General features: G+C 42.1%; 1 protein-coding gene across 4 annotated transcripts in view; it reads left to right on the top strand.

The window, feature by feature from the left end:
* Window positions 1-830: 830 nt before the first annotated feature.
* Window positions 831-23961, top strand: part of atp8a2 (ATPase phospholipid transporting 8A2) — a 49385-nt gene continuing 26254 nt past the window's right edge. For 2 of the 4 annotated variants that reach the window (XM_041961382.1, XM_041961385.1), the window contains exons 1-23: window positions 831-1021; window positions 8320-8497; window positions 12407-12506; window positions 13326-13424; window positions 13550-13595; window positions 13827-13867; window positions 15435-15508; window positions 15987-16056; window positions 16725-16852; window positions 17283-17394; window positions 17882-18050; window positions 18153-18280; window positions 18366-18443; window positions 18592-18680; window positions 18966-19010; window positions 19230-19305; window positions 19425-19613; window positions 19697-19746; window positions 19843-19912; window positions 20007-20091; window positions 20314-20453; window positions 21405-21543; window positions 22270-22334. In XM_041961382.1, the coding sequence (XP_041817316.1) occupies window positions 979-1021; window positions 8320-8497; window positions 12407-12506; window positions 13326-13424; window positions 13550-13595; window positions 13827-13867; window positions 15435-15508; window positions 15987-16056; window positions 16725-16852; window positions 17283-17394; window positions 17882-18050; window positions 18153-18280; window positions 18366-18443; window positions 18592-18680; window positions 18966-19010; window positions 19230-19305; window positions 19425-19613; window positions 19697-19746; window positions 19843-19912; window positions 20007-20091; window positions 20314-20453; window positions 21405-21543; window positions 22270-22334 (2214 nt within the window). In that variant the 5' untranslated portion in view covers window positions 831-978. Of the gene's footprint in view, window positions 1022-4490; window positions 4572-8319; window positions 8498-12406; window positions 12507-13325; window positions 13425-13549; window positions 13596-13826; window positions 13868-15434; window positions 15509-15986; window positions 16057-16724; window positions 16853-17282; window positions 17395-17881; window positions 18051-18152; window positions 18281-18365; window positions 18444-18591; window positions 18681-18965; window positions 19011-19229; window positions 19306-19424; window positions 19614-19696; window positions 19747-19842; window positions 19913-20006; window positions 20092-20313; window positions 20454-21404; window positions 21544-22269; window positions 22335-23961 lie in introns of those variants that run through there. The other 2 variants (XM_041961383.1, XM_041961384.1) reach the window with 2 other exon arrangements.

Genomic DNA, 23961 nt, shown 5'->3' with positions numbered 1-23961 from the left:
ACAGTAAAATGCCATTTACAGTTACCTAAAAAAATGAACAAAATTAAACCTATTTATTATTAGACATCTTGCTTACACTTACTTACTTAAAAGATTAATTGATTACCAAAATAGTTGCTAATTTTTTTTTTATTCAACTGTTTGATCAGTCAGCTAATTAACTAATCGCCTCAGGTCTAGTTTGATGTGACTAAAACACATTTCTCAAATAGTAAACATTACAAGAAATTAAATGGTATCAAACCAATTAAAGTGCTGTATAACTTCCATGATATACAAATACAGATGTGTGATAATCATACAGGGATACTCCTTGATTTTTAATACATATTAATAAATTAGCCCATTTGTGAAAAAAATGTAGTTACACAGTTGATGAAAGTACAGTTAATTTAGATCTACAGTGAACTGTGGCACCTTTCACCTGCCGGTTTTTCCTTAGTCTGATCATCTTTCCTGGGCTGTTTATGTGGGTTTAAAATATTAAATGTTCAGAAAAGTAAGTGGCACCTCGGTGATGTTGCAGTGGTCATGTGGTTGTCAATGTTAAGGTGACGGACTGTAATTAATATATATTAACCTGATGAATACACCATATAATGTGCTGTAAAATGTTTTAATGAAATAGTCTTTACTAGCATAATCGTAACTTTACTACCTAACTAATGTGGCTAATCCTAATTCTGTACGTACCGTCACACTAGTCTTTATTCCAACCTACTTTATTTTGAAAGCAATGACCGGAAGTAACATTTTCTTTGTGTCGTCTGCCTTGACGCTGGATGAAACTGCCCTTCACAACATTACCTCCGCGGTCCAGCCGAGAAATAATGATCCCCGATCAGCAGCAGCAGCAGCAGCGACGGCCGCAGCTTGGGCCCGGAGCAGCAATCCCCTGCTCTGTCGGCGAGCCATGAGCATGCCACCGCTCCGGCCTCCTCGTCCAAGCCTCACCGACAGTCGTTCACCACCAGCAAGATGTATTTCAACCGGAGAGCCAAGAAGATACACAGCGAGGGAGGTAAGCTTAAACCCCCCACACATTTTATCAAATCTTTGCTCGATCGGGGTTCCGCCCGCCGCTTGATTCGTGACATGACACTGTAAAATCATGTTTATCTCAGTGTTAATAAAAGGCAGGCCTGTTATTGTAGATTATACCGCGGCCTGTATATAATCGTGCGTATATGATATGTGCTTGGCATAATAACGGAGATCGGTGTTGTCCTGGACTGCGGCATGCATGTGGGGTGACTTGCTGTCCCGGTGTTTATCCTCCAGCCTCGCTCGCGTTTTTGGCACCGGTTGGGGATGCAAGGGCAAGCAGACTGCAGGTGCTTATAAGTCTGTGCCCAAACTGGGATTTTTATACTGATTAATGTAGTGATCTGTGCTGTGCCTTAACATCACAAAAATATGGCAACTTATTCATTCTTGATAGGATGGCTATTAATCTGTTGTGTGACCTTATCACTGTTAATGGACTATACTTTATTTCGCATGGCAACATTAAGGTATTATGTAATTTTGTTGCAACAGCCTCTTGTATCTAGAGCTCCTGAATCGCATCATATGGGATATTTTTGTAAGGGCTGATGCGCCTAAATATGACGACTTATTGATATACTTTTATTAGTAAGTGATGTAAGTCAATTTGTATTTCAAACATCCAACTCAAGCTCCTGTAGATCAGTACAAGAACAGCCTATTACCGCGCCGACTTAAAAAACACGTGACCGTCTAAAAAGCCCTCCTTATTCTGAGCCCGTCCGGAAGTGAATCTCTCGCCTTAACTCGCATCCACACCCAGAGCCTGTATTCACATCACATAATTTTACAGACACACGTGTTACAATATGGCTTGGGCTGTTGCGTGCAGGGCCTCTGTCTTCTAGATGCTGTATGAACTAGGGCTGTTAATGTAAACAAACTACCCATGCCAACTGCATAGTGGGGGCTATAGTCTCACTTTTTTGGGAGAAAGTGCCTCAAACTCTCCTCAGACTTGGAGAGAGGACATTGAGGTTTAAACACAAGGCTGCTATGGATGATTTCACATATGGCAAACTGACATTGGATTGGATTGTCCTGGAAGAGAGGAGCATGTGTTCAGTTCATCCACTGGCTTTTAGCAGTGACTGGGACATATTGTCAGGCTGCTTTGCTGTTGTGTGTGTGTGTGTGTGTGTGTGTGTGTGTGTGTGTGTGTGTGTGTGTGTGTGTGTGTGTGGCTGCATGCCTCATGCCTCATGCAGCTTCCAGAAATAGAAAGCAGGGCAAATTGTGAGCAGAGATGAGCGCCAACTGGGCCACGCTGTCTTCAGGCCAGAGTTTCCCTCAGATATACATTTACTGTTAAAAAAAAAATACACCCCTGGGTCCTTTGACACTGGGGCAGCACATTTTTGCCAGAAAAAAGGACAAAGGTTGTAGAAGGTAGCAACTTACATTTTTTTGTTGTTTGTTTTTCATGTATATTATGCAATATTGACCTAGCCATGCAGTAGAGCTTCAATGATGAGATTCACTAATTTTCCTCTTGTTTGTATTTGAGCAATTAATATGGGACTTTCAGTAACTTCAGTGGAGATTTCTTTGGTTTCATGTGGGCTAAAAGTTGTATAAGAGTGTTTACCACTGCCATTTTTAAAGCACTGGATGGATGTGAAGGGGTAGTGTCAGCCGGTATGTACATGTGTTGCCTGCTGGATTCTCCATGCTGCCTTTACTGTAATCTCTTGGAGCTTGACCTCTTGATTCCTTGTTCCAATTAGCGAGCTGCACATCCCTGGTAATGACGTCTGCCCCTACCAATCTGTCACATTTACTCACACACTCCAACACATTTATACATAGAGTAATGGTTTTATTTGTTTGTATTTAAGACGACCATAAATAAGGGATGATACACATTCTGACCAACATTTGAGTATTTTGTCGTTTCTTATAGTACCTTTTACACATGAGTACTGACAGACACATAACAGTGTTCTCACATTGGTTGAGAAAGCACTTTATAATGTAGAGAAAGTAGTATTTTAGCATTATGTCACAATATAAAGCTGAAAAAACTGTACTGAAGATGTCTTCAGTTTTTAGACATTGTCTATATGTATATATGTATTTAAATGTTAGGGCGCATCTTGTCCCAGTGTTGGTGTGTCTAGTTTATGTGAGTCATGCAGCCCAGCCAACTGTCAACAATACATCTGTTTTGGGAAGATAATGACTGGTCGTCATGGCTGCCAAGCTATCGAAGATGCCATTGGGAGATAGAGAGAGGCCTAATAACCTGCAGCATTGTAGGTATTTACATAAGTTGGACACAGGGGGGCACTCCTGGGCAAGCGACATAAAGTCCACTCCTGTGTGCAACTCTTCAGGCCTACTTCATTCATATGCAGGAATGAACCTTATCTCACTATTAATGCTTCCAGTGATAGACAAATACATTCACAGTTCAGTTACTGGCACAGGGACTTGTTGTGTGCAGTATGTGTATACTGACTTGTTGTCTTGTGTGTGTTGTTTTCTCCTGCCGCGGCCTCTCTGGTGCCCACAGAACAGTTAGTGTTGACCACCATTAGGCAGGAGGCTTCTGAACTGCAGGACCCAGGCCAAGGCGCCAGCGCTACCATGCGTGCCTGCCTCACAGACAGGTTTGACAAAAGTGAGTTTGCTCGAATTAGACTGGATGACACCCCATTTGTGTCCGGAGTCCCAAGGTGCATGCGGCCATGTGCAACGGCTAGGAGCAGGTGGCTCCCAAACCCTGGCCCTCAAGAGCTACAATGTTTAGTTGCAGTACTTACTAGAGTGTCTCTGGTTCTTGTCTGCAAAGGTTAAGACATGATATTACTGCTGAGGACCCTGATTAACGTGTAGCTCCTTGGGGCCTGGAGTGATGAATGCTGAACAGGAATTAATCCTCTCACTGCATGTGCTTGTTGATAGTGGGGTGACCACTCATATCAAGCCATGCTGATGGAGACAGATCGATGCGCACTGGGGGTTTTAAGCAAAGCTTTCAATATGAATACATATGCATGCTCTAGAACACAATTCATGCATGTATGGGCATGGCATGCCTAAATAGAGCATGTACATGAACACTGCTGCATGCATGTATGACACGTAAGTGACTGTGAGCTGGATTTAGAGAGGGGGCAGGGGACTAGCTGCATGATGGGGCCTTGCATCTTTTCTGGCATTAAAAGATACATTATATGTATATGTGTGTCTGACAGAGTGTGTCCATAACACAGTGTCAATGTGTATTTGTGCATATGCATACATTAGTGTAATGTGTGCGTGTTGCAGTCTCACCTGTAGGATTATCAGGTTATGGATTGGCAGCTGGTGAAGTTGCAGAGCAGACACAGAGGGGATTATCATGCTCACTCACTTGGCTCCTAAGAGGCTTTCTTGACTTGCTTCCAGTGGCAAATGGACCCTCTGGGAACACTTGAGACTAGGTAAACCAGGACCAGCAAATAGGGCCTGCGGGGTCAACTAGGAGACCAGGACAGCCATGGGACGTAGGGGTCACCCAAGCAGAAGACGGTCTGTTGGTAATGCTTTCCTGATCACACAGGATTGTGGGCTGGACTAGAGAATATGGGGGAATATGTTCTGTGTTTTTCTTTGTTTATTTAATTTAAGTTATTGAAAAAAGTGAGGCAGTTGTGGATTAGTGTTAAGTTGAAGAACCTTTTGACAGGGCCTGTGGCTGTTAGAGGATTCAAACCTTAGACTGTGCTGTTGCGGGGCCATGTTTCCAAAAACTTTGTGGCCATCCAAGAAAGGAAGATAAAATATACTGGAATAAATACGCACATTTTATGCAGTATATCCTGATTTGCCATGTACATTCAGCTGCACTCGTGCATTTGCATCTAAAATGTTTTGACAGTTTTTCAGATTATAAAAATGTGGCAACAGCCAGAGTATCGGTCCTCAGTGTGGCTTGTGGGGGTGGCAGTGCTTCGACAGCTCAGGATAATTGAAGCTATTCTACTACAACTGCTGTTACAGTTAGTAGCTATTTCCATTCTGGCTCATTTCATCTCTGGGTTGGGTGTTTGGAAGACGGTGTCTCTCTATTAAACATTATTAAATTAAATGTGTATCTGAATAGCTATGTTTTTGCCATTTAAAACACAATTCTGGCAGTTGCACTAATTTACACAGCCACTGAGGGAGATACTTTGACAGGGGCTGAAATATGACTTGTTTCTTGAGTGAAGGCTGGAGCGTAGCACCAAGGCAGATTGTCTGGTGAAATGTGCTCTGGACATACTGGAAAATGTAGACAAATTATGCAGTCTGTCGCTATCTATTATTCAGTAGCCTGGTCTGCTTTTTAACAGTTAAAACTTGGCCTCAGGCCAGGGCAGTTTGGGCTCAGCCCAAAACACAAGGTCAATACTCCATATTAAGATATTGTGAAGCTTGTGATGAGTGACAAATGATATGTATGATGGATTTGACTGTAAATTGCCCTTTTCCCGATTACTGGAACAGGCAATTTTAACTTTATATATAGACTAAATAAGCTTCTAATGACACACTTCTCTACTTCTCTTAAGTTTCTCTACATAATGGACAGGAGCTTGGCTAATTTTTGCATATGATTGTTTTTGGTCTTGTTCAAGCTTCAGCAACTAAATGGGTAGCTGGTAGGATCTTGCTTCCAGGGTATGAGATCCGAGTGTTGAGGTCTGATCAGTCTAGTCTTACCTGTTTCGGCCGCAGGTTATCAGACCTTGGGTACCTGTCTGTCTAGCTGGGTGCTTCATGTGTAATTGACCTGGCTGTTCTCTGCTGGGGTTTGCTGCTGACTCATCGGAGGTGCATCAGTAATGACTTACGGAGGTGACTGCGTCTGTACTCCATCAGAGATGAGTAACCGAGGCATTGATCTCCTCAGAAATGATTCAGAGCCGAAGTGGGCTGCTGAGAAAGACATATTGATCTGCTTGGAAAGGTAGATTTTAGAGGGGTTAAAAAGTGGAGGTAAGGGATGGTGAACGGTAAATAGTTCTATAAGAACAGAAATAAGCAACCAGGTATAGAAAAGGTAGAACATTATGAGGAAGATAACAAAAGAAAAAAGAATTGCTTCATTGTGGTTAAGTAAAAGATGATCCTGCAGTCACCAGTGTGCATTGCCCTTGACTACCTTTGACCTTTTATCATCCTTCGACCTTTTCTTACTATCACTCGTTATTTTGATTGACCCCTGTGCCACTTGCACAGTGGAGTGCAGAGCTGCTATTGTGACTTATAGCTCTGTTAGGTTCAGAGTTAATAGCCTGGTCAGAGATACCACAGATGAGAGATTGCTTGGATAGACTTTGACCCTTGCTCTCTGCCTTGTGCAGACACTTTATGGGCTCGTGTGGAATATAACTATACTAAGGTTGGCGTTTTTAACAATGTTCAACCTCTTAAAACTGTGTCTACAAAGTTACAATGGCAATGAAGTATACTACAATATGAAAATAAAAGTTTACCTCTATGAAATGCAACAAACAAAGAAATGCCTGGCTCTCTTTAAATGTAAAAGTGGACGTCTGATGTGAAGTGATAATAGCCCATCTAGTAGATACTGTAAGCCTGACTGGCGTATTGCTGGGTCATTTTACAATTCCTTTGGAACAAGAAGCTTGAGAGGAATATAATGGTATTAACCAAATTTTGGTTATTGATAAGGGCAGAGAATTACCCATCCGTTGTGGGAATGTAGTGCTGCAGAAAGAGTTTCAGGACTGCGGAAATTCAATCTGCTTCAGCCTGGCAGTGCTTATTCTTTTCTAAATTATTCATGCAATTAGCCTGTTGCTGTTTTCACGTACAAACTCAAACACACACAATGCACTTATCCCAAGAAATGTTACAAATAACCAAATGAAAATGACTAATCCCATAATACACTTTAGAAGAATGGCATATAGTAATATTGAAGGATGTTAAGTGCTTTAAGTGATTTAAGCACACTGTATATTAACAACTGAGCACCACAGTCACACTTTAAGGGTTTGTGCAGACATTATTATCAGAATAATGAGGCTCACCAGATAAATGCATTCTAGATGATTCTATTTTACATTACTGGAGGTGTAGAGTGAAACCTAAACTATCTGCATCTGTGCAAACTAATGAGAAGGATGTGAAGAGCAGAAACCTGTAGCAGGTGAACACCGCTGTTGAACTGGCATCACAGTGGCAGGGAAGTGATCTCCTGATGGATGGCTCCTGCCTCGGGGATGTCATTTGACCCATCTGTGCCTGACCAAAAGACCTTAAGGCGATATCAGGCTTCTGGCCCTTTAAAAGCGGCGCCCCGGCTTTGCCCCTCCGCAGCACTGAAGGAGCTCCATATGGCTTCCTCTTGTTGTCTGGACTTGCAGCAGTGAGCTGTTCAGCATCAATTTGGAGGGAGAAGACCGTCCATATCGCGACCGATAAGGGCTTCCCGAAGCGGCAGGTGGCCAGATGACACGGCGGCGGAGCTTGGCGGGCCAGTATCTTTCACCAGGGCCGGGAGCTTCCTCTTTAGCGAGGCCGGAGGAGGAGAGAGGAGGCACGGGCGTGCTGCTGCATCTGTCCTCGCCCAGGTTCGCCGTTGTTGTACCAGCTGAGTAAACTGTGGCGTCCCGACCTGTTTGCATTGCTCTCACTTTACCACAATGTTCCTGCAGAACTGCACATATTATCCCGCTATTAGGCGCACTCGAGGATGAAAAACGTCCTGCTCCTGGAGCTCATGCGGGGGTGACTGAGCGGAGATCACGACGCTTTAAAATGGTTGGACATGACAAAGCCAGGCTGGCAGGGAGGCAGGGAGTCTGCAGAAGAAGCGTGTTGCATCCTCTTCTGTCACTTTTTTTCAAAATAATTTGTGCCTGCAGTTTAATGACAGCCACGACGTGCGCTGGGTCTTCTCTGTATTACATATGGACAAGTTGACATGCTGATAAAACAGACAAACCCGGTGTGTTTGTTCGCCATTGTGCATCCCTCAGCACATCCATTATACGCGGGGGGTCCCGTGGGCGTCGCGAAACGCGCGTGTGTGCATTGACGGTACCTGCATAATAATACTGAAAGACAAGGGGGGCTGTTTATAACGGGAAACGTCATTGAATCGACCCCGCTGGCTTCAGCATACACCAGCGTACAGTAGCCTCTAATACTAATTGGTCGCCTTCGCTTTTGAACTGTAAACCACGTCTCCCGTCTATGTCTCTGTCCCCCCCCCTCCCCTCCCCTCTCTCTCTATCTCTGTCTCACTGTCTCTCACTCGCACTCACTCAGCCTCGCCTCTCTCCCATCAATCCAACGGTGCAGGACCTGCTTGCTCGTCCGCCGGTTACCGCAAGGCAGATGATGAGATGTCCGGGACTACTTCCCAGGCGGATCCCGTAGACGCCACGGCGCGGACGGTGCTGCTCAACCGGCCACAGAATACCAAGTTCTGCGACAACCATGTCAGGTAAGTACTTTGACCGACTGGCTGTGATGCACGTCGTGCCGCTTGTATGCACTGATTTTTTTCTGTTGGGTGTTCACTGAGAGTCTATATAAACAGTAGCCTTATTGATAAACTGAGCGATCAGCAGAGAGAGTTACACAGATCAAAATTAATTTAGCGTTTCTGAGAGGTTTTAATCACAGCTAAACAAAACATAGCAAACTATTATCACCAGACGTATGAAACCTCTGCTCATCTTATCTGATACTTTTTGTTTATTTTGTGTTCATTCAGAGGATGATAAGCTCACCCTGGCTTTTCCAGGGGGGTCAGGGTGCAGGGTCAGTTTCTAGGGATTTGGAGTCTTGCTAATGGATACTCCAGCATTGTGGATATTTACTCACTGGGCTTTACACCCGTGTTGTTGGGTTGAAGGACGCTAACAGCCTGTTAGTATGTTTTTCTTCCCGGCATGCTGTGCGACATAGACTTTGGACCACTGAGATTTAGATATTTCCCTTTCTTTAAGCTTTCCCTTAAATCACAGTAACTTAAGAGAAGAACATGTTTTTTTAGTTCCACAAATACTATACTTGTTTAACTGAAACTCGATTGACAAGGCTGTTTTAATAACTCACCTATTAAGTGATTATTTGCAACTCTGCCGCAGTCACTACGGGTGAGGCTGACATATGTCACTGCCTGAAGTCCACCTGAGAATCTCAGCAAAACATTGCTTGACTTAACAACTTAACATGGTTTGTTGCTTAATCAATACACCCTTTAAGATGCCTAATAAAAGCAAAGTAACTACACTTACTTTTGTTTACATAAATTACGGAAAGCATCTTAGCTGTGTTTATTAGGTCAATGGTGTATGTTGAGTTTATGGTGTTTGAGAATTGTGAGGGGTCATTGTGGAATGTGTGGCTCTGGGTTTCACTTTGCATAAAAGCTGTCTGACCTGATTTCTTAGACCTCGGTCAAAGGCTGGAGTTGTGGTTTTTGTAGTCATAGCTTTCTGTGGTCTAAGCAGCTGTGGCAAGAAGTAGACAAAAACGATACTCTTATGACATGCAGTCATAAGAGTATTGTTATTTTACATATTGTACTGGTGTCTTGGTGGCCCCCTGTGGTTTAACAGTGAACATATGAGTGAAGTTCCTGCTTGTATGTAGTTATTTGTCATAGGCATCTCATACTGCATTGGAGAAGTCTCTTTTATCAACATCATCCCTGCTGTCATATGTTATGGGTTCTGGTTGTAAACAGAAGGTTGTCAGTTCATGTTGTGGCAGCAGCCAACAAAGGAGGCTGGCTTCCTTTTAGGAAGCAGCAGAAGGGATGCGGCTTCGGTGGTCGCCAAAGCAAAAACCTGGGTGTTGGAGGAAGTGTCAGAGGAGTTCTGGCAGGTCATGGAGAAGGTTTTCGGTTGGCCTCAAGAAAGTCCTGGTTTCTCAGGAAGAGAAAGCAGGGCTTGGCTCAGGCTGTGTTCAGTGGGTTCAGTGATCCGCTGACCCGGACTGCCTCACCCGTGCAGGGTTGTTTAAGGGTTGTGGGAGATTGCTCATTCAGTCTACCTGTTTTTTTGTGGACTTTGGAAAGGCCTATGACAAAGACTCCTGTTTGGGGTACTGTGGGAGTATGGGGTACCCGGGCTCTTTGCTGCGAGCCATTTGGTTCCTATATAACCAAAGTGAGAGCTGTGTCCATACTCTCTCAACGTCAAACACATTTCCAGTGGATGTTGGCCTCCGCCAGGGTTGCCCCTTTTCGCTGATTATCTCCAAGGACAGAATCTCAAGGTACAGCTGGGGGGAGAAGGGTGTCCGGTTTTGGGACCTCAGAATTGCGTCTCTGCTTATTGCAGATAATGTGGTTCTGCTGCCTTCATCAAACTGTGACCTTCAGCGGGCACTGAGATGGTTTGCAGTTGTTAGGATAAGAATAAGCACCTAAATCTCAGGCCATGGTTCTTTTTACTGCGCTAGGGTCTTGTTCATGAGTGAGGGTAAAATGGAGAGTGAACTGGACAGGTGGATTGGTGTGGCACTAGTGTGGCGCAACCATAGGAGACATGGGGTAGATCACCTAGGAGGGCCTGGAAAATTTAGCTTAGGGGAGAGGCATGTCTGGACTACCTTGCTTAACATGCTGCCACTGAGACCTGGTCCTAGATTAGCAGTAGAAAATGGATGGATGGAGTCAGCCAATCAGTATTTGAGTTTGAATCAGACAGATGGCAATTTAATTTGTCCCTTGTCTTTACCTTTTATTAGTCCTTTTGGTGTGTGCAAACTGTTCTTGGCGCCAAAGGGAGCACCAGGCTCATGTTCTCATGAGTTAAAGGCTTGTCATTAGTCAGTTGACATTCAGTGGTCTGCCATTATTGTCAGGAGATTCAATTTCACTTTTAAAAGAGCCTATTTCAGCTCTACAAATAAGATTAAGGCAGGTGCTGCCTGGCTCATCTGATTGGATCATGTGTGGTGTTCTTCCCCCGCTGCATGCTGATTGGAGAGTCAAGAGCACTCTGGCTCCAGCGGCATGCCCTTTGCTGTCCCTGTCTTCCTGTAACTCTTTAGTTTATGTTTTAAAGGTTCAATAGTATTATTGATTTTTCAGAGATTAAAGTCTTCTAGCTTTTATGTGTACACTCAGCTCACCTCCTCTCCATTCCCTAGGTCCTCCTCTTCCATATTTTATTGTATGCAGTTGTTTTTATACAACGTGAGCATTAGTTCTGCTTTCCTGGGCACAAAATGGAGCAAAGTAAGCTGCACCATTATTGTTGAACATGATCGTTTCTTTAACAAATGCTTCAAACCTACCTGCCTGTGTTCTTCCACTTATAGGGATGACTCCTCTCTGACTTTAGCCCTGTGTTTTTCTTTGGCCTATAATGTATGAAGAACACTGACCTTCTTTCTAAAAAACATGATGAAGCCACACAGCAGCGGGAGAGCATTACCCCTGCAGCTAACAGCTGTTAACACCACCCACCAGCAAGTTGGACATCTATAGTATGAAAAATAACACAGCCAGATGTTTTTGCCTCTTTTTTGTTTCTTCTTGTGTGTGTGTGTGTGTGTGTCTGTGTCTGCGTGTGTTTGGAGTCTGGCATCACTTGTCTTTGATTAGATAAAGTCAGGTTTATCTGCTGGATCACAGGTGTAGTATCACTACCTCTGAGGTATCCAGAGCATGAGGGTCAGGACATTTTGTGTGTGTGTGTGTGTGTGTTTGTGTGTGTGAGTGCACATGCGCAGAAAGAACGGTTATGGGTTCATCTCCTAGGAGAGTCTGACCTATGTAGAGCTGTGTGTTTTACCATTTTGTGCATTCACGCACACAAACATGCACTGTCCATTAATCAAAAGCCATTGCAGGAACACTTACTGTTCAATTAGCCCACACAGGACAAAACAAGGCAGGCCTTGACTTGAAGGTCGTCTTTTTTTATTTTTATTTTTAGCCTCTCTAAAAGCTCTTACCGTAGCTCCTCGCTATATCAAGGCTAATCAATACAGCTGTCTGATCAATACAGTTGATTGACAGACATTTGGAGGTGCCAAGGTTTCTTGCCCCTATTTTCTGGGCTGTTGGGTCTAAATTTAGATTATTGGATTAAACATATTGGTCTACTTATACTGTAAGTGTGATGTGTATGCAGACCATAATGGCTTTGCCCTCTCTGGGCACAAATGAGTGTTTCTAATAGATTTTAAAGTGCCACAACATTGAAACCCAAATGGAGTCTGTTGTTATTCAGCCTTTAAGGTAATGCCGTTTGAGTGTCAGGTTATAAAAAACATTAGCACACAATGTATACATGTATTCCTACTTATGCAAATGCATTACCTGGCTCTACCTTCATCTTTTTGATTGTAAACTAAATAAAATCTTCTCTCTCCTTGTGTTCCTCTACAGTACAACCAAGTATGGGGTGCTCACCTTTCTGCCCCGATTCCTGTATGAGCAGATCAGGCGGGCTGCCAACGCCTTCTTCCTGTTCATCGCACTCATGCAGGTAAACCCCACACACAAAATCGTAACAGCAGTGGCCTGTTTGTTTGGTTTCAGTTTGACTTTGTGGCCCACTCTGGCTTTAGATGATAGGTCCTGAAAAGTCTGTTTTAAAACATTCCAGGATTCCCACAGGGCCAGCTATTTTTGAAATACTGCATTATGGATTATTGAGAGTGGTTTGCTAGATGCCAAAAAGTAAGATTTGGTGAATTTCTGCAGAAAGCCAGAAGGAACAGAATAAAAAGTAAATATGAATCATTAAATTTTACAAATGGGTCACATCAAAGTCTTGTTCTCAAATGAATATGTCAATACATGTTTATCAAATATCACTAATTTATTTATTTGCACAATTAAGTATGATATGTTGTTTTTATTCATTTTGCTCACGACATGTTTATCCTTTTGGCAAATTAATTTTAGTGAAATTAAGAAGAAATTTGATCATAGAAGATGATCACTGGTTGGCAATATTTTCTTTGTCAGTGATGGTAAGAGAAGAGGGCCCTTTGTTTTATATTCTCTGTGTGAGCCTCAGGAAAAGTCACATTGCCTTCCATCATGCGCACATGGCTCTGTCACCCATCAAGGATTCATAAATAAGGGGACATTAGAATGTTAAAAACAATCTGCTCTGCTATTAGTATCAGTGTACAAGCTGAACCAGTTATTCTGAATGAGCATGTGTATATCTTAATGCAGTAACAACTAAATGTCTATCTATGCCATCACTGTGATGGTCCATTATGGGTGGTTTAAGCTATTCAATACTCATTATAAGCAATGGTTTCTAAGTGCTGCTTCTCTTGACTGTTGTTAGCAAATCCCTGATGTGTCACCGACCGGCCGCTACACCACACTGGTCCCACTCATCTTCATCCTCACGGTGGCCGGGATCAAAGAGATCATAGAGGACTATGTGAGTACCCCAGCAGCACCTGCTATACAGTAAGAAGTTGCTGCTTTTTAAACCTGTTAAGTTTACGAGAGAGGGACGTCACAGGGTTGTCTTTAAAGCTAATGCATCTTTATGTGTCTTTTCAGAAAAGACACAAAGCAGACAACACAGTAAACAAGAAGAAGACAACAGGTATCGTCTGCGTGTGCGTGTTTGTTAATGCGTATCAACTGTCTGTGCGCTTTTCCATGGGTGTGCTTGTGTCTATTTGTGTGGGTTTTGTTTTCCTTTCATGGCTGAGTGAATAGCTGTTGTCTGTCACTCACTATAGTGCAGACCCCAGACAAAAGTTTAGTCGCTATGAATACTGTATGAGTGCTGCTCTATAGGCTGACTGATGGCTGTGTTGTCCTTGTCTCTCAGTGCTGCGGAACGGAGCCTGGCAGACGATCATCTGGAAACAGGTATCGCTATCATCACAGACTTCATCTTTGTTGCGCTTTCAGTCATCACTCCTATCGTTCTCTCTGCCTCAGTCAGTTTTACAATTCAGTTGACCATACTTTATTGGCATAAATGGCGTTAAATAATATATTAAGCATCCAAGGAGTGCAAGCTGAGAAGACACGTCAGAGACAATTATAATTAGCTAACAAAACTTTGTTAAAATAATGATAAAATGACACGACAGGATAGTATTTTTAGATGTCATATTTTGTAGGATATATTTTTTGAGTAGTTTTGTACAATTGGGGATTGATCTTATTTTATTATGATGTGGTTATATTTGTCATAAAGGAGCTCCATGTCTGTCTCACCTCTTGTGCAGTGATTCCATATTTTCTCCTCTATAAGTTTCCAGGGTGGCTTCTTGTGGCTAGTCTGCAGTCATTCAGTCTGTGTTTGGTCAGGATCTGTCTGCATCAGATCCCTGACAGTAAAAAGATACTCATGCAATTAGTATTGATGTTTTAGAGCCAGATAATAATAGAGTTTGTTGTTTTTGGACTTGATTTGTCCAGTATTCCACATAGTCCATCTGAACCTGTGAGTCTTATGGTCTGCCTCTCCCAGTAAATTCTCTGCCAAATTAAAGTTACCTCCGGAATGCGTGTTCACTATATGTTCTGTTTTCTCGAGAGCTGGTTCTCTTCTTGAGTGTACTCATTAACTGAGCTCCAGCTGTGAACAGTCTTGCTCCAGCAGGTCAAATCAAATCAAACATGAGTCCTTGTTAAGTGGGTGACAAATGTGTTGAGCAGGAATTTAGCCCCCTTGATAGTCAGGGTCAGTACAGGTGAAGGGATTTGTTCAGAGCTGCCTTGCTAACTCACTAATGTTTACGTTAAAGAGACATGGTGACAGTTTCACTTAAATGGCTTTTTCTTGTGAGGGGTTTTGTTGTAAATTTTTATTCTCTTTTGCGTTCATTATATAAGAAAGCCGTGTTTATGCATTGATAATAAACATTCCCCAGAACACTGCTCATGGTATAAGCTCATCTGTATGTCCTGATGATCCACTCCACATACTTTCCCAAACCTCAAATCTTGATCCGTTACTCTTCCTTTTCTTTATGCTATAAAGTGTCAAAGGATTTTTTCCCAGTTTTTAAAAATTGATTTTTAAGAAGCTACACATTTGTAAGTCTTGATGTTGCTTGAATGGCTGTGGCTTATGCAGCACTGTATCCCATCTCTCTGAACTGAGTTGAAACATGAACTCCTCAACTTCTCCATGTTTTTGTTTGATCTTTTTTCTCTTCTCATTCTCTTGACATCTACATGCTTGTGATCTTTGTGTCTTATCCTGGTCTGCTCAGACAAAACAGTTTAAGCTATGCACTGCTGTGCTCACTGTCACTTTATCTCAAGTCTTCCTCTCTCTATTTGCTGTCTCTCGGTTGGTCACTAATTAATTTGCCTCTTATTTCCTTTCTCTGTCTTTCACCCTTACCCCTCCTTCTACCCCGTACCCTCTGCCTTAACGCTGCTCTTTTTCTTTCTTGCACTGCTGTTTTCTGGCCACAAGGTGGCAGTAGGAGACATAGTGAAGGTGACCAATGGCCAACACCTTCCAGCTGACATGGTTATTGTGTCTTCCAGGTCAGACAGTGTGTATGAGTGTGTGTGGGCACATTTGTGTGTGTTTGTCTGTTTATACATGTCTGCTAATCATTTGTTGTTCGTTATACTACTTTTTATGGCTGCAACTAATAATTTTATTTTGGTACATTAATCTATTGACTAGTCTTTTGATGAAGTAGATAAAATGTAATGATGAATTCCCACCTTAAATTAAAGGAACCTAAAGTGTTGTCTTAAATTGATCAGCAGTCAAGAAACCATAAATCCTTCATTTTAAAATGACATTAAATTATGTAAAGGAAACAAATATTCATATTTCAGAAGACATAACCAGCAAACAATAATAACAATAATGCTACTAGTAATAAGTAATTTTTAAAAAGTTTAATTGATTATTCAGTGTTGAAAATTGTTGGTGACTGATTTCCTGCTGATTTATGGATTAATCATTTTAAGCGCTACTTTGTTTTGATGCAGCTCTGCCTCTTCTCCACAGTGAGCCGCAGGCCATGTGTTACACTGAGACCTCCAACCTGGATGGAGAAACCAACCTGAAGATCAGACAGGTGTGATACAGCAGCAAATCTCTCAGTTAGTCAGATTTCTCAATGGATGGATGGACTCTGCAAATGGGCACTGAGAAACTTGACCAGAAGAATTGAAAATAAAATTACGTTTAGATTTAGTATTTGTACACTTTAATAACTGTGGTGGATCACACCCATATTAAGGAGCAGCTGGCCCACCTGAAGGGAAGTCAGCAATTTAAGATGTAATAGAGAGTTTGTGTTGCTTTAGAAAGATCACTGTTTGGATACAATCATAATAATAAGAAACTTCATTTGTATAGCACCTTCATACAGGAAATGCAACTGCAAAGTGCTTTACAACAAAGAAATCACATGCACCAAGTTGCATAAAAAAGACATAGAATGAGCATAGAAACAGGGATAGAAATTTAACGTAAAATAAGATGAAAAACAAATTAATAAAAGATGTTGAAAAATGTGAGCATTGGCTTTCAGGACTCGCATCAAATGAAATCTTACTTCCTCACAATCCTCACATTTCCATCCGTGTGGCGTCATGTTTCTTGCCGTTCTTCCTTCTCTTTTCATCTCCTGTTTTATTCCACGAACCTTTCTTCTCTGTGATGTACTTTGTCGAAGTCCTGTTTGGTAAAAGTGCTCCGTCAAAGGGCTTTCCTTGACTCGACTTGATTCATTTTTTCCAGGGTCTCCCACTCACAGCTTGTGCTCAGACCCTGGAGGATCTGATGGCGCTGACTGGTCGTTTGGAGTGTGAAGGCCCCAACAGACACTTGTATGACTTCACTGGCACACTGCGGCTGGAAAACCAGAAGTGAGAGACACACACACACAAACACACACAGTTTTTCCTGATGATTATTGATTTGAAAATAGCAAGTGAATTGTCAGTGTCATATGCGAAACTCAGTTTGTTTTATAACTTGTAAGTCAATCTATCTAAATAATATTGTGGTATAAAGCACTTCTGTTTGAGATAGCAGGATAAAAGTACCTACATATCAGCATATTATTACTTTCATAGTCATCTCATCCAGCACAAAAGAGATACGATTTTAAAAGTCAAAGAGGAAAATCAAGTCATAATAGAAAAAAAGCAGTGGCATTCTTCATTAATTAAAATTTTACAAAGGATTTTATAAAATAAAACTTTGAGATGATAAATAACGAAGAAATGTGGGACACCCCAAATCTGCTTTCATTTATCATGTTTTGTATCTTATTACCTCTCTTGTTCTCCTTAGTCCAGCTCCCCTGGGTCCAGACCAGGTGTTACTGCGGGGAGCCCAGCTCAGAAACACACAGTGGGTTGTGGGAATTGTTGTCTACACTGGCCATGACTCCAAACTGATGCAGGTAAACCCAGTGTCTTATTTAAATTCACTAAACTGTGTACAATGCACGAAAAATACTGTTTTCAAAATGCCTAAGAGTAAAGGAATTTTGGAGTTTAATTTGATATATTTTTTTAATAAATAGAATCCCCTTTCCTTGAGAACTTCATAGGAATAGTTTAGAGCTTTTAATTAACTGTGTGACGCATTCATAACTGGGAGCACATCCAAGCCGAGAGGTGCTTTTAATCCTCAGTCCCAGTGTTTGCACTGCTGGCACATTTTTCCGCCAAAAATGATAAGAACATTTTTATAAATAATAAAAAAGTTTCATGTTTAGAAGTGTGTATGACAAATTAAATTAGTGAGGCAAACGTGCTAAAAGGTTGCTGCAAATTGACTTTTTCTCCCCAGAGAAAACGTTGTAACTCTATGAAACGTCAGCCTCATCCAGCACCGTCTCAATTTGTTTCTAACTTGTTCTATTCGTTGACCTTTCCACCTCCCAGAATTCCACCAAAGCACCGCTGAAGCGCTCTAACGTGGAGCGAGTGACCAACATGCAGATCCTGGTCTTGTTTGGCATCCTGCTGGTCATGGCCCTGGTCAGCTCTGTGGGCGCCGCCATCTGGAACAGAGAACACACTGAAGATGCCTGCTGGTACCTGTCCCGGGCTGGTAAGAATACACACACATACCACATTTCCACAGTATGGAATGATTAGGATTAATATGCACTTTAAGGGTCAGTAAATAAGTGTATATTGTGTGTTTGTGCAGGTGATATTTCCACTAACTTTGCATATAACCTGCTAACGTTCATCATCCTGTACAACAACCTGATCCCCATCAGCCTGCTGGTCACTCTGGAGGTGGTCAAGTTCACACAGGCCCTCTTTATCAACTGGGTATGTGTTTTTGTAATACTTGGTACTTTCTTTGAAGGAGTCAAATATTCCTGATCACTTCACTTGTGTTTTGTTTTTCCCTCAGGACGTAGAGATGTACTACTCGGAGACAGACACGCCGGCCATGGCTCGTACATCCAATCTCAATGAGGAACTGGGCCAGGTCAGTTCCTCCCCCTGCTCATAATTCGTGGCTATAGGGTGGAAGTGGGAATGCCCGCAATTACCATTACGTGCACACTCAGTCAATATACACCTGTTCAAACATACTGTGTCTGCTGTCATTGCTTATGTCTGTCCGTCTTTTCCAGGTGAAGTATCTTTTTTCCGACAAGACGGGAACTCTGACCTGTAACGTCATGCACTTTAAGAAGTGTACCATTGCGGGAATTACATATGGGTCAGTCATCTCTGTTTTTGCACTTTCATTCTTGCCTGTTGGCTCGACCTGCAAACCAAGCCCCATACTAAATTTACATGAGAATCAGAATGCTACTAAATTTCCTTTTGCAAGTAACATTTCCTTTAATCTTTAATGTTAAACTAATTGTCTTAGACTAACTTGTATAAAGAATCATCTGTTATTAATTTAGTTGACTGGAAACGTGCATGCTTGATCAAATGAACTAATCAACTCATCAACTGATTAATTCCTTTTGTAATACAACCTCATTCATCACTGCAGCCACTTCCCTGATCTCGATTGTGATCGTTCAATGGAGGACTTCAGGTTAGTGACCTTCTCTTCTGAACTTCTCATCCATCTTCCCCTTTCTAACATTCTTTTATTCTAGGCTCTGCATGCTTTGAGTAATGAATGTACTGTGTGTGTGCTTCGATCAGAACAATAAAGAAAAAAACTCACCTATTTTGGTCTGCAATGCTGCTTTAGTGCTGAAAACTTCTATAACTAAAATACTTGAATGAATTACTTTTTCTTCTGTCACAGCAATCTACCATCCAGCAGCAATAACTCTACAGAGTTCGATGATCCAACTCTCATCCAAAACATTGAGAAGAATCATGTAGGTGTTTCTGAAACTTTTCTCATATTTCTTAATTTGAAGCAAAACTATTCTGCCCAAAAATGACGAGAAGACACTGTTAAAAACCACGTCCACTTTGTTTATGTGCATATCTCCAGCCCACGTCACCTCAAATCTGTGAGTTCCTGACGATGATGGCAGTGTGCCACACGGTGGTCCCAGAGAGAGAGGAAAATCAGATAATTTACCAGGCTTCTTCGCCAGATGAAGGAGCACTGGTCAAAGGGGCCAAAGGACTTGGCTTTGTTTTCACTGCAAGAACCCCACATTCAGTCATAATTGAAGCTGTAAGTGTGTATCTGTGTGTTTTACTGTAGTGAGAGCTGCTTCTTTGCAAAGCTATGAGCTGACATTTTGTTGTATATTTCAGAGAGGAAAGGAGATGAGCTATGAGCTGCTGAATGTGCTGGAGTTTTCCAGGTAATTCTCCCATAAATCTTTTTCTCAGTCAGTAAATATTTCTGTAATATAAGACCGCAGTGTGTTCTGAAACTGAGCCCACTGCTTCCTTTACAGTAACCGCAAACGTATGTCTGTGGTGGTCAGAACCCCCAACCGGAAGCTACGGCTGTACTGCAAAGGAGCTGTATGTTTATCTCATTATAATTTTAATGAAGCACTTCTAATGTCTTTGAACATTTTTTGTTTAATGCTGAATTTCTTATTTTGTTGTTTTCCAGGATAATGTCATTTTTGAACGTCTGACTGAGGCATCCCAGTACAAAGAATTAACTATTGCTCATCTGGAACAGTTTGCTACTGAAGGTAAGTAAAAAGGAGAGAGAGAGAGCAAGAGAGAGGAAGCCATAGTTGAGCTTCTCTCTGTTTAAAAGACATATGTATGTTTCACTGGATATCCATTTATCCATTCCATTCGGTCTGCTTCTCAGCGTTCCAATGGAAGAGCATTAGATTGCTCCCTCCCATTTAAACATAATAATGTATTCCACACTGATGGATCGTCTTATCCCCCTCCCATCTGCCCAGGCCTGAGGACTCTGTGTTTTGCCTATGTGGACCTGGAGGAAGACGCCTACCAGGAGTGGCTGAAGGAATACAATCGAGTCAGCACTGTGCTCAAAGACCGCGCTCAGAAACTAGAGGAGTGTTATGAACTATTGGAAAAGGTAAACTCATCATTTCTTTTTCTGTGGACAGATTTATTTTTTATTTAAAAGTGAAGTTGATTAGTGGTATTGATAGATTGATGTGAAATCAAAGCAGAGACCTGAAAGAACATAAAATTATTCCTGATGCATTCTCATACACACAAACTTCATGTTTGCCAGCAGGTGGCAGAGTGGCTCTATTGAGTCCTACACTTCAATAAACACGTTGCTGCTTCACAGCCTGTAAATTGCAAAACACAGTCAGATTTCCCTTGAAGGTGTGCGCCTTTTCTTTTAGCAGTATGCAAAATCATCATGTGGAAGTCTTGACTGATTTGTTCGAAGGGTTGCACAGAATGGGGAACAAAGTGAACATATTACTACAGATTTCAGCTGAGAGGATGTTCAGACGACAAACTGATAGGTGGGAAAACCAAGGATTTAGCGTAGAGAGCCAAGGTGAGAAAAGTAAGTTAAGAGGAAAAAAAGAGGAAGCTGGAGGAGGAGGGGAGCTCAGACTAGGAGACCACAAGGGTAATTACCTGCACCAGCCTGCCAAAAGCCCCATAAAACTGGAGTCAACAACACAGTAGTGTTAACTTGTGTGTCTGTGTGAGTGTTTGTGTGTGCGTCCGAGTGTGTCTAATGAGGGTACACATGCATTTAAATGCTGAACAAATTAAAGCAAGGGGAGGAAAGGTAATGGGTTACTTCTTGGCATGAAGACACAAAGTTGGCTTCAGAGGTCCAAAATGAGCTGCTGTACCAACTGAATTTAACTCGCTGGCATCGTTCTCATCCTCAAATTAGATATGGATGATGTTTTCTGAAGAGAAAGAGCCGTCTCATACAGGCCGGTGACATCTGGATGAATTTGTAGCCTAAATATGATTTATTCCAACCGTCTGTCCTCTTTTGTGTCATATTTCGTTCTTCCATTTCTTTATCTGTCTTCTGTTCCACCAATAGAACTTAATGCTGTTGGGCGCCACAGCCATAGAAGACCGTCTCCAGGCTGGCGTGCCAGAGACCATCGCCACTCTGATGAGGGCTGACATCAAGATCTGGGTCCTCACTGGAGACAAGCAGGAAACTGCCATCAACATAGGTGAAAGCATTTGAAATAAAGTCTGTTGCCAAAATGTGTGTTTAAGTGATAGCAACAGTTTTGCCACAAGAAGATGGAAAGTAAGAGCAGCTAAATGGGATATGGAGTATGTGTCAGTGATGTAGGCAAATCCAACAATGGTGTGGAAGTCCCCTTGTCTTTGCTGCATTATGTGCAGCAGTATAGGAAACTATGTATTGTGGAGTTAATTAAATCATGGCTGGAAGAATAGCAGGCATTATGTGGGCTGTGAAATGCCAGACATGTTTTCAATCTCCAAGTGAGATGTGCCAGTGGCCAGCGGGCGCAGGGTTAAAGTTGCACAGAAATGACATTAGTGCGTTTGGTTTCTCTTGGCAGTGGTGGTGGAAGTTGGTGGCAGATGTCCACAAAAACAAGCCTTGAAAGCAACATTTTCTGAGTAGACATTTGAGTTGGGACATCCTCTGCCACTTTTCACACTCTATACACCTTTATTGGTATGCAGAATGATTGTGAGTTAGCAGTTTTGCTATGTTTAATTGGTGCATAATGTAGTTGAACTGTGCATAACAGACCACAATAGAGATGGTGGCTGGAGACCGACAGAGGAGAATGGAGTGTGTGAAAATAGAGCAGGATTTTGCAAATCCAGTCATACATGAGATCAGTTTTTGGGTTTGAGTGAATCTAATCTCCCTCCCATCCCCCATTGGCTACCTTCCACTATCTGTTTCTGTTTCTCAGGTTACTCCTGTCGTCTGGTGACACACGGCATGTCACTCATCATCGTCAACGAGGACTCTCTGGACGTGAGTACACCCTCCTCTTACTTCTGACCTCCTCTGTTGATGTGTGTGAACATTGTGTACAGTAAGGGGACTTTTTGTGTGTGTTTGTGCCCATACAGGAGTGAGGGCATGTGTGTGGTTGGGTCTTAAACAGGTTACTGTGGGAACTAGGGTGTGGTCCACAGCCAGATTGGTGGGTGGGGCTCTTTCTGTGCTCACAGGTGCAGGTAATTAAAGTCTCTGGTGTCCCTTTGGAGAAAAGGATGAAAAGAGACAAGTAATGAACTATCACTTCTTTCCCTCTCCCTTTCTTTCCCTTCTGTCTGCCCATCTTTTTAACAGCATTCACATACAGCACCATGTACAGACTGTATATGTGTTCAGTCTATTTATGTCCCTTTTGCTATTTAGAGTGAGATGGGAGACATTCTGTATGCCCAGACTCAATTTCTACCCCAATTATGTGTTCTTTGCATTCGCGTTTCATGTGTGATAGCTTAACTAAAGTGACTTGATTACTGTCATGTGCCTCTGTGTCTGTCTCTCTTTCACGCTCTCCCCAACACCCATACGTGTGCTTACACTCAAACATGTATACACAGACACACACACACACAATCGCAGTGTGTTCACTTTTACAGAGTTTGTTTATATGTGAGACTGGGGAGATTATGCCTCATAAACTTTAAACCTAAGCACTGCGCATGTGTGTGTGTGCTAGTGTGTGTTTGTTTATGGGTTGTGTGTGAGTGCAGTGTTTGTGGGACCCAAAGTGTGTGTGTGTTGATGTAGAGACATCTGTGTTTACATTAATAATTTTCTTGCTTCATCTAAGTCGTTGCGCAGATGGTGGGTGTCTTGACCTGTGAACTTTTAGAGGGATTTTGTAAGTCTATAGCATGATCAACATGGCATTAAAGACCTCTGTGTGGTTAACACATTGAATCCAATTGGAATTGTTTGTGAAAGGATTTCAGTGTTGGTCATGATATAAAATTTAATTGCACAACTTCACACCTATAATCACTTTGCTTTCCCATATTATGCCAACATCTAGTAAAAGAAATAGCTTTGATGTTACATTTCATGCATCAAAGTGGTGTCTGGAAGCTCCCAGACTTTAGGTCAAAAGCCAGACAGCGTGCAAGGTCACTTAGATGCTGTGTAAATTGAGTTGGAAGGGGTGGACATTAATGTCAGGGTAAACAGGGTACTTTAGATTCGCCTGTGCATTTAGCACAGGAGGGTGCAATTCAATGCAGTTAGCACTGTAAGTGTATCATTTCTAATATGGTTTGGAAGATTTTGTTAGCAGCCGTGGTTTATTACATACGGTACTGTTCCAGTAAACACTTCAAAGTCTGATTGCTCTCTGGCTAATATAATCTGGGCTGGAAGATGAAACATTTGGCTCTAATAACAGCTGATGACATAAAAAAAAGTTGTATCTGTAATTTCTTTGCTCTGCCGTTATTGCTTATACATACTTGAAATTCTTGTCCATAAGCTTTAATTGCAGCCATAGGGAATGTTACGCCTGCCTTCCTTTGGGAAACTCCTAATGATTACACATAGATGTACAGTCGGTAGGTCCAATAACATGTAAGACAAGAGTTCTTTGTAATCAGACAGTCTGAGTTTTTCTTCT

Source organism: Chelmon rostratus, chromosome 20 (genome assembly GCF_017976325.1).
Source record: "Chelmon rostratus isolate fCheRos1 chromosome 20, fCheRos1.pri, whole genome shotgun sequence".
Taxonomy (NCBI): domain Eukaryota; kingdom Metazoa; phylum Chordata; class Actinopteri; order Chaetodontiformes; family Chaetodontidae; genus Chelmon; species Chelmon rostratus.
The sequence above is the reverse complement of the archived record's forward strand: the minus strand, read 5'-3'. Positions and strand labels throughout refer to the sequence as shown.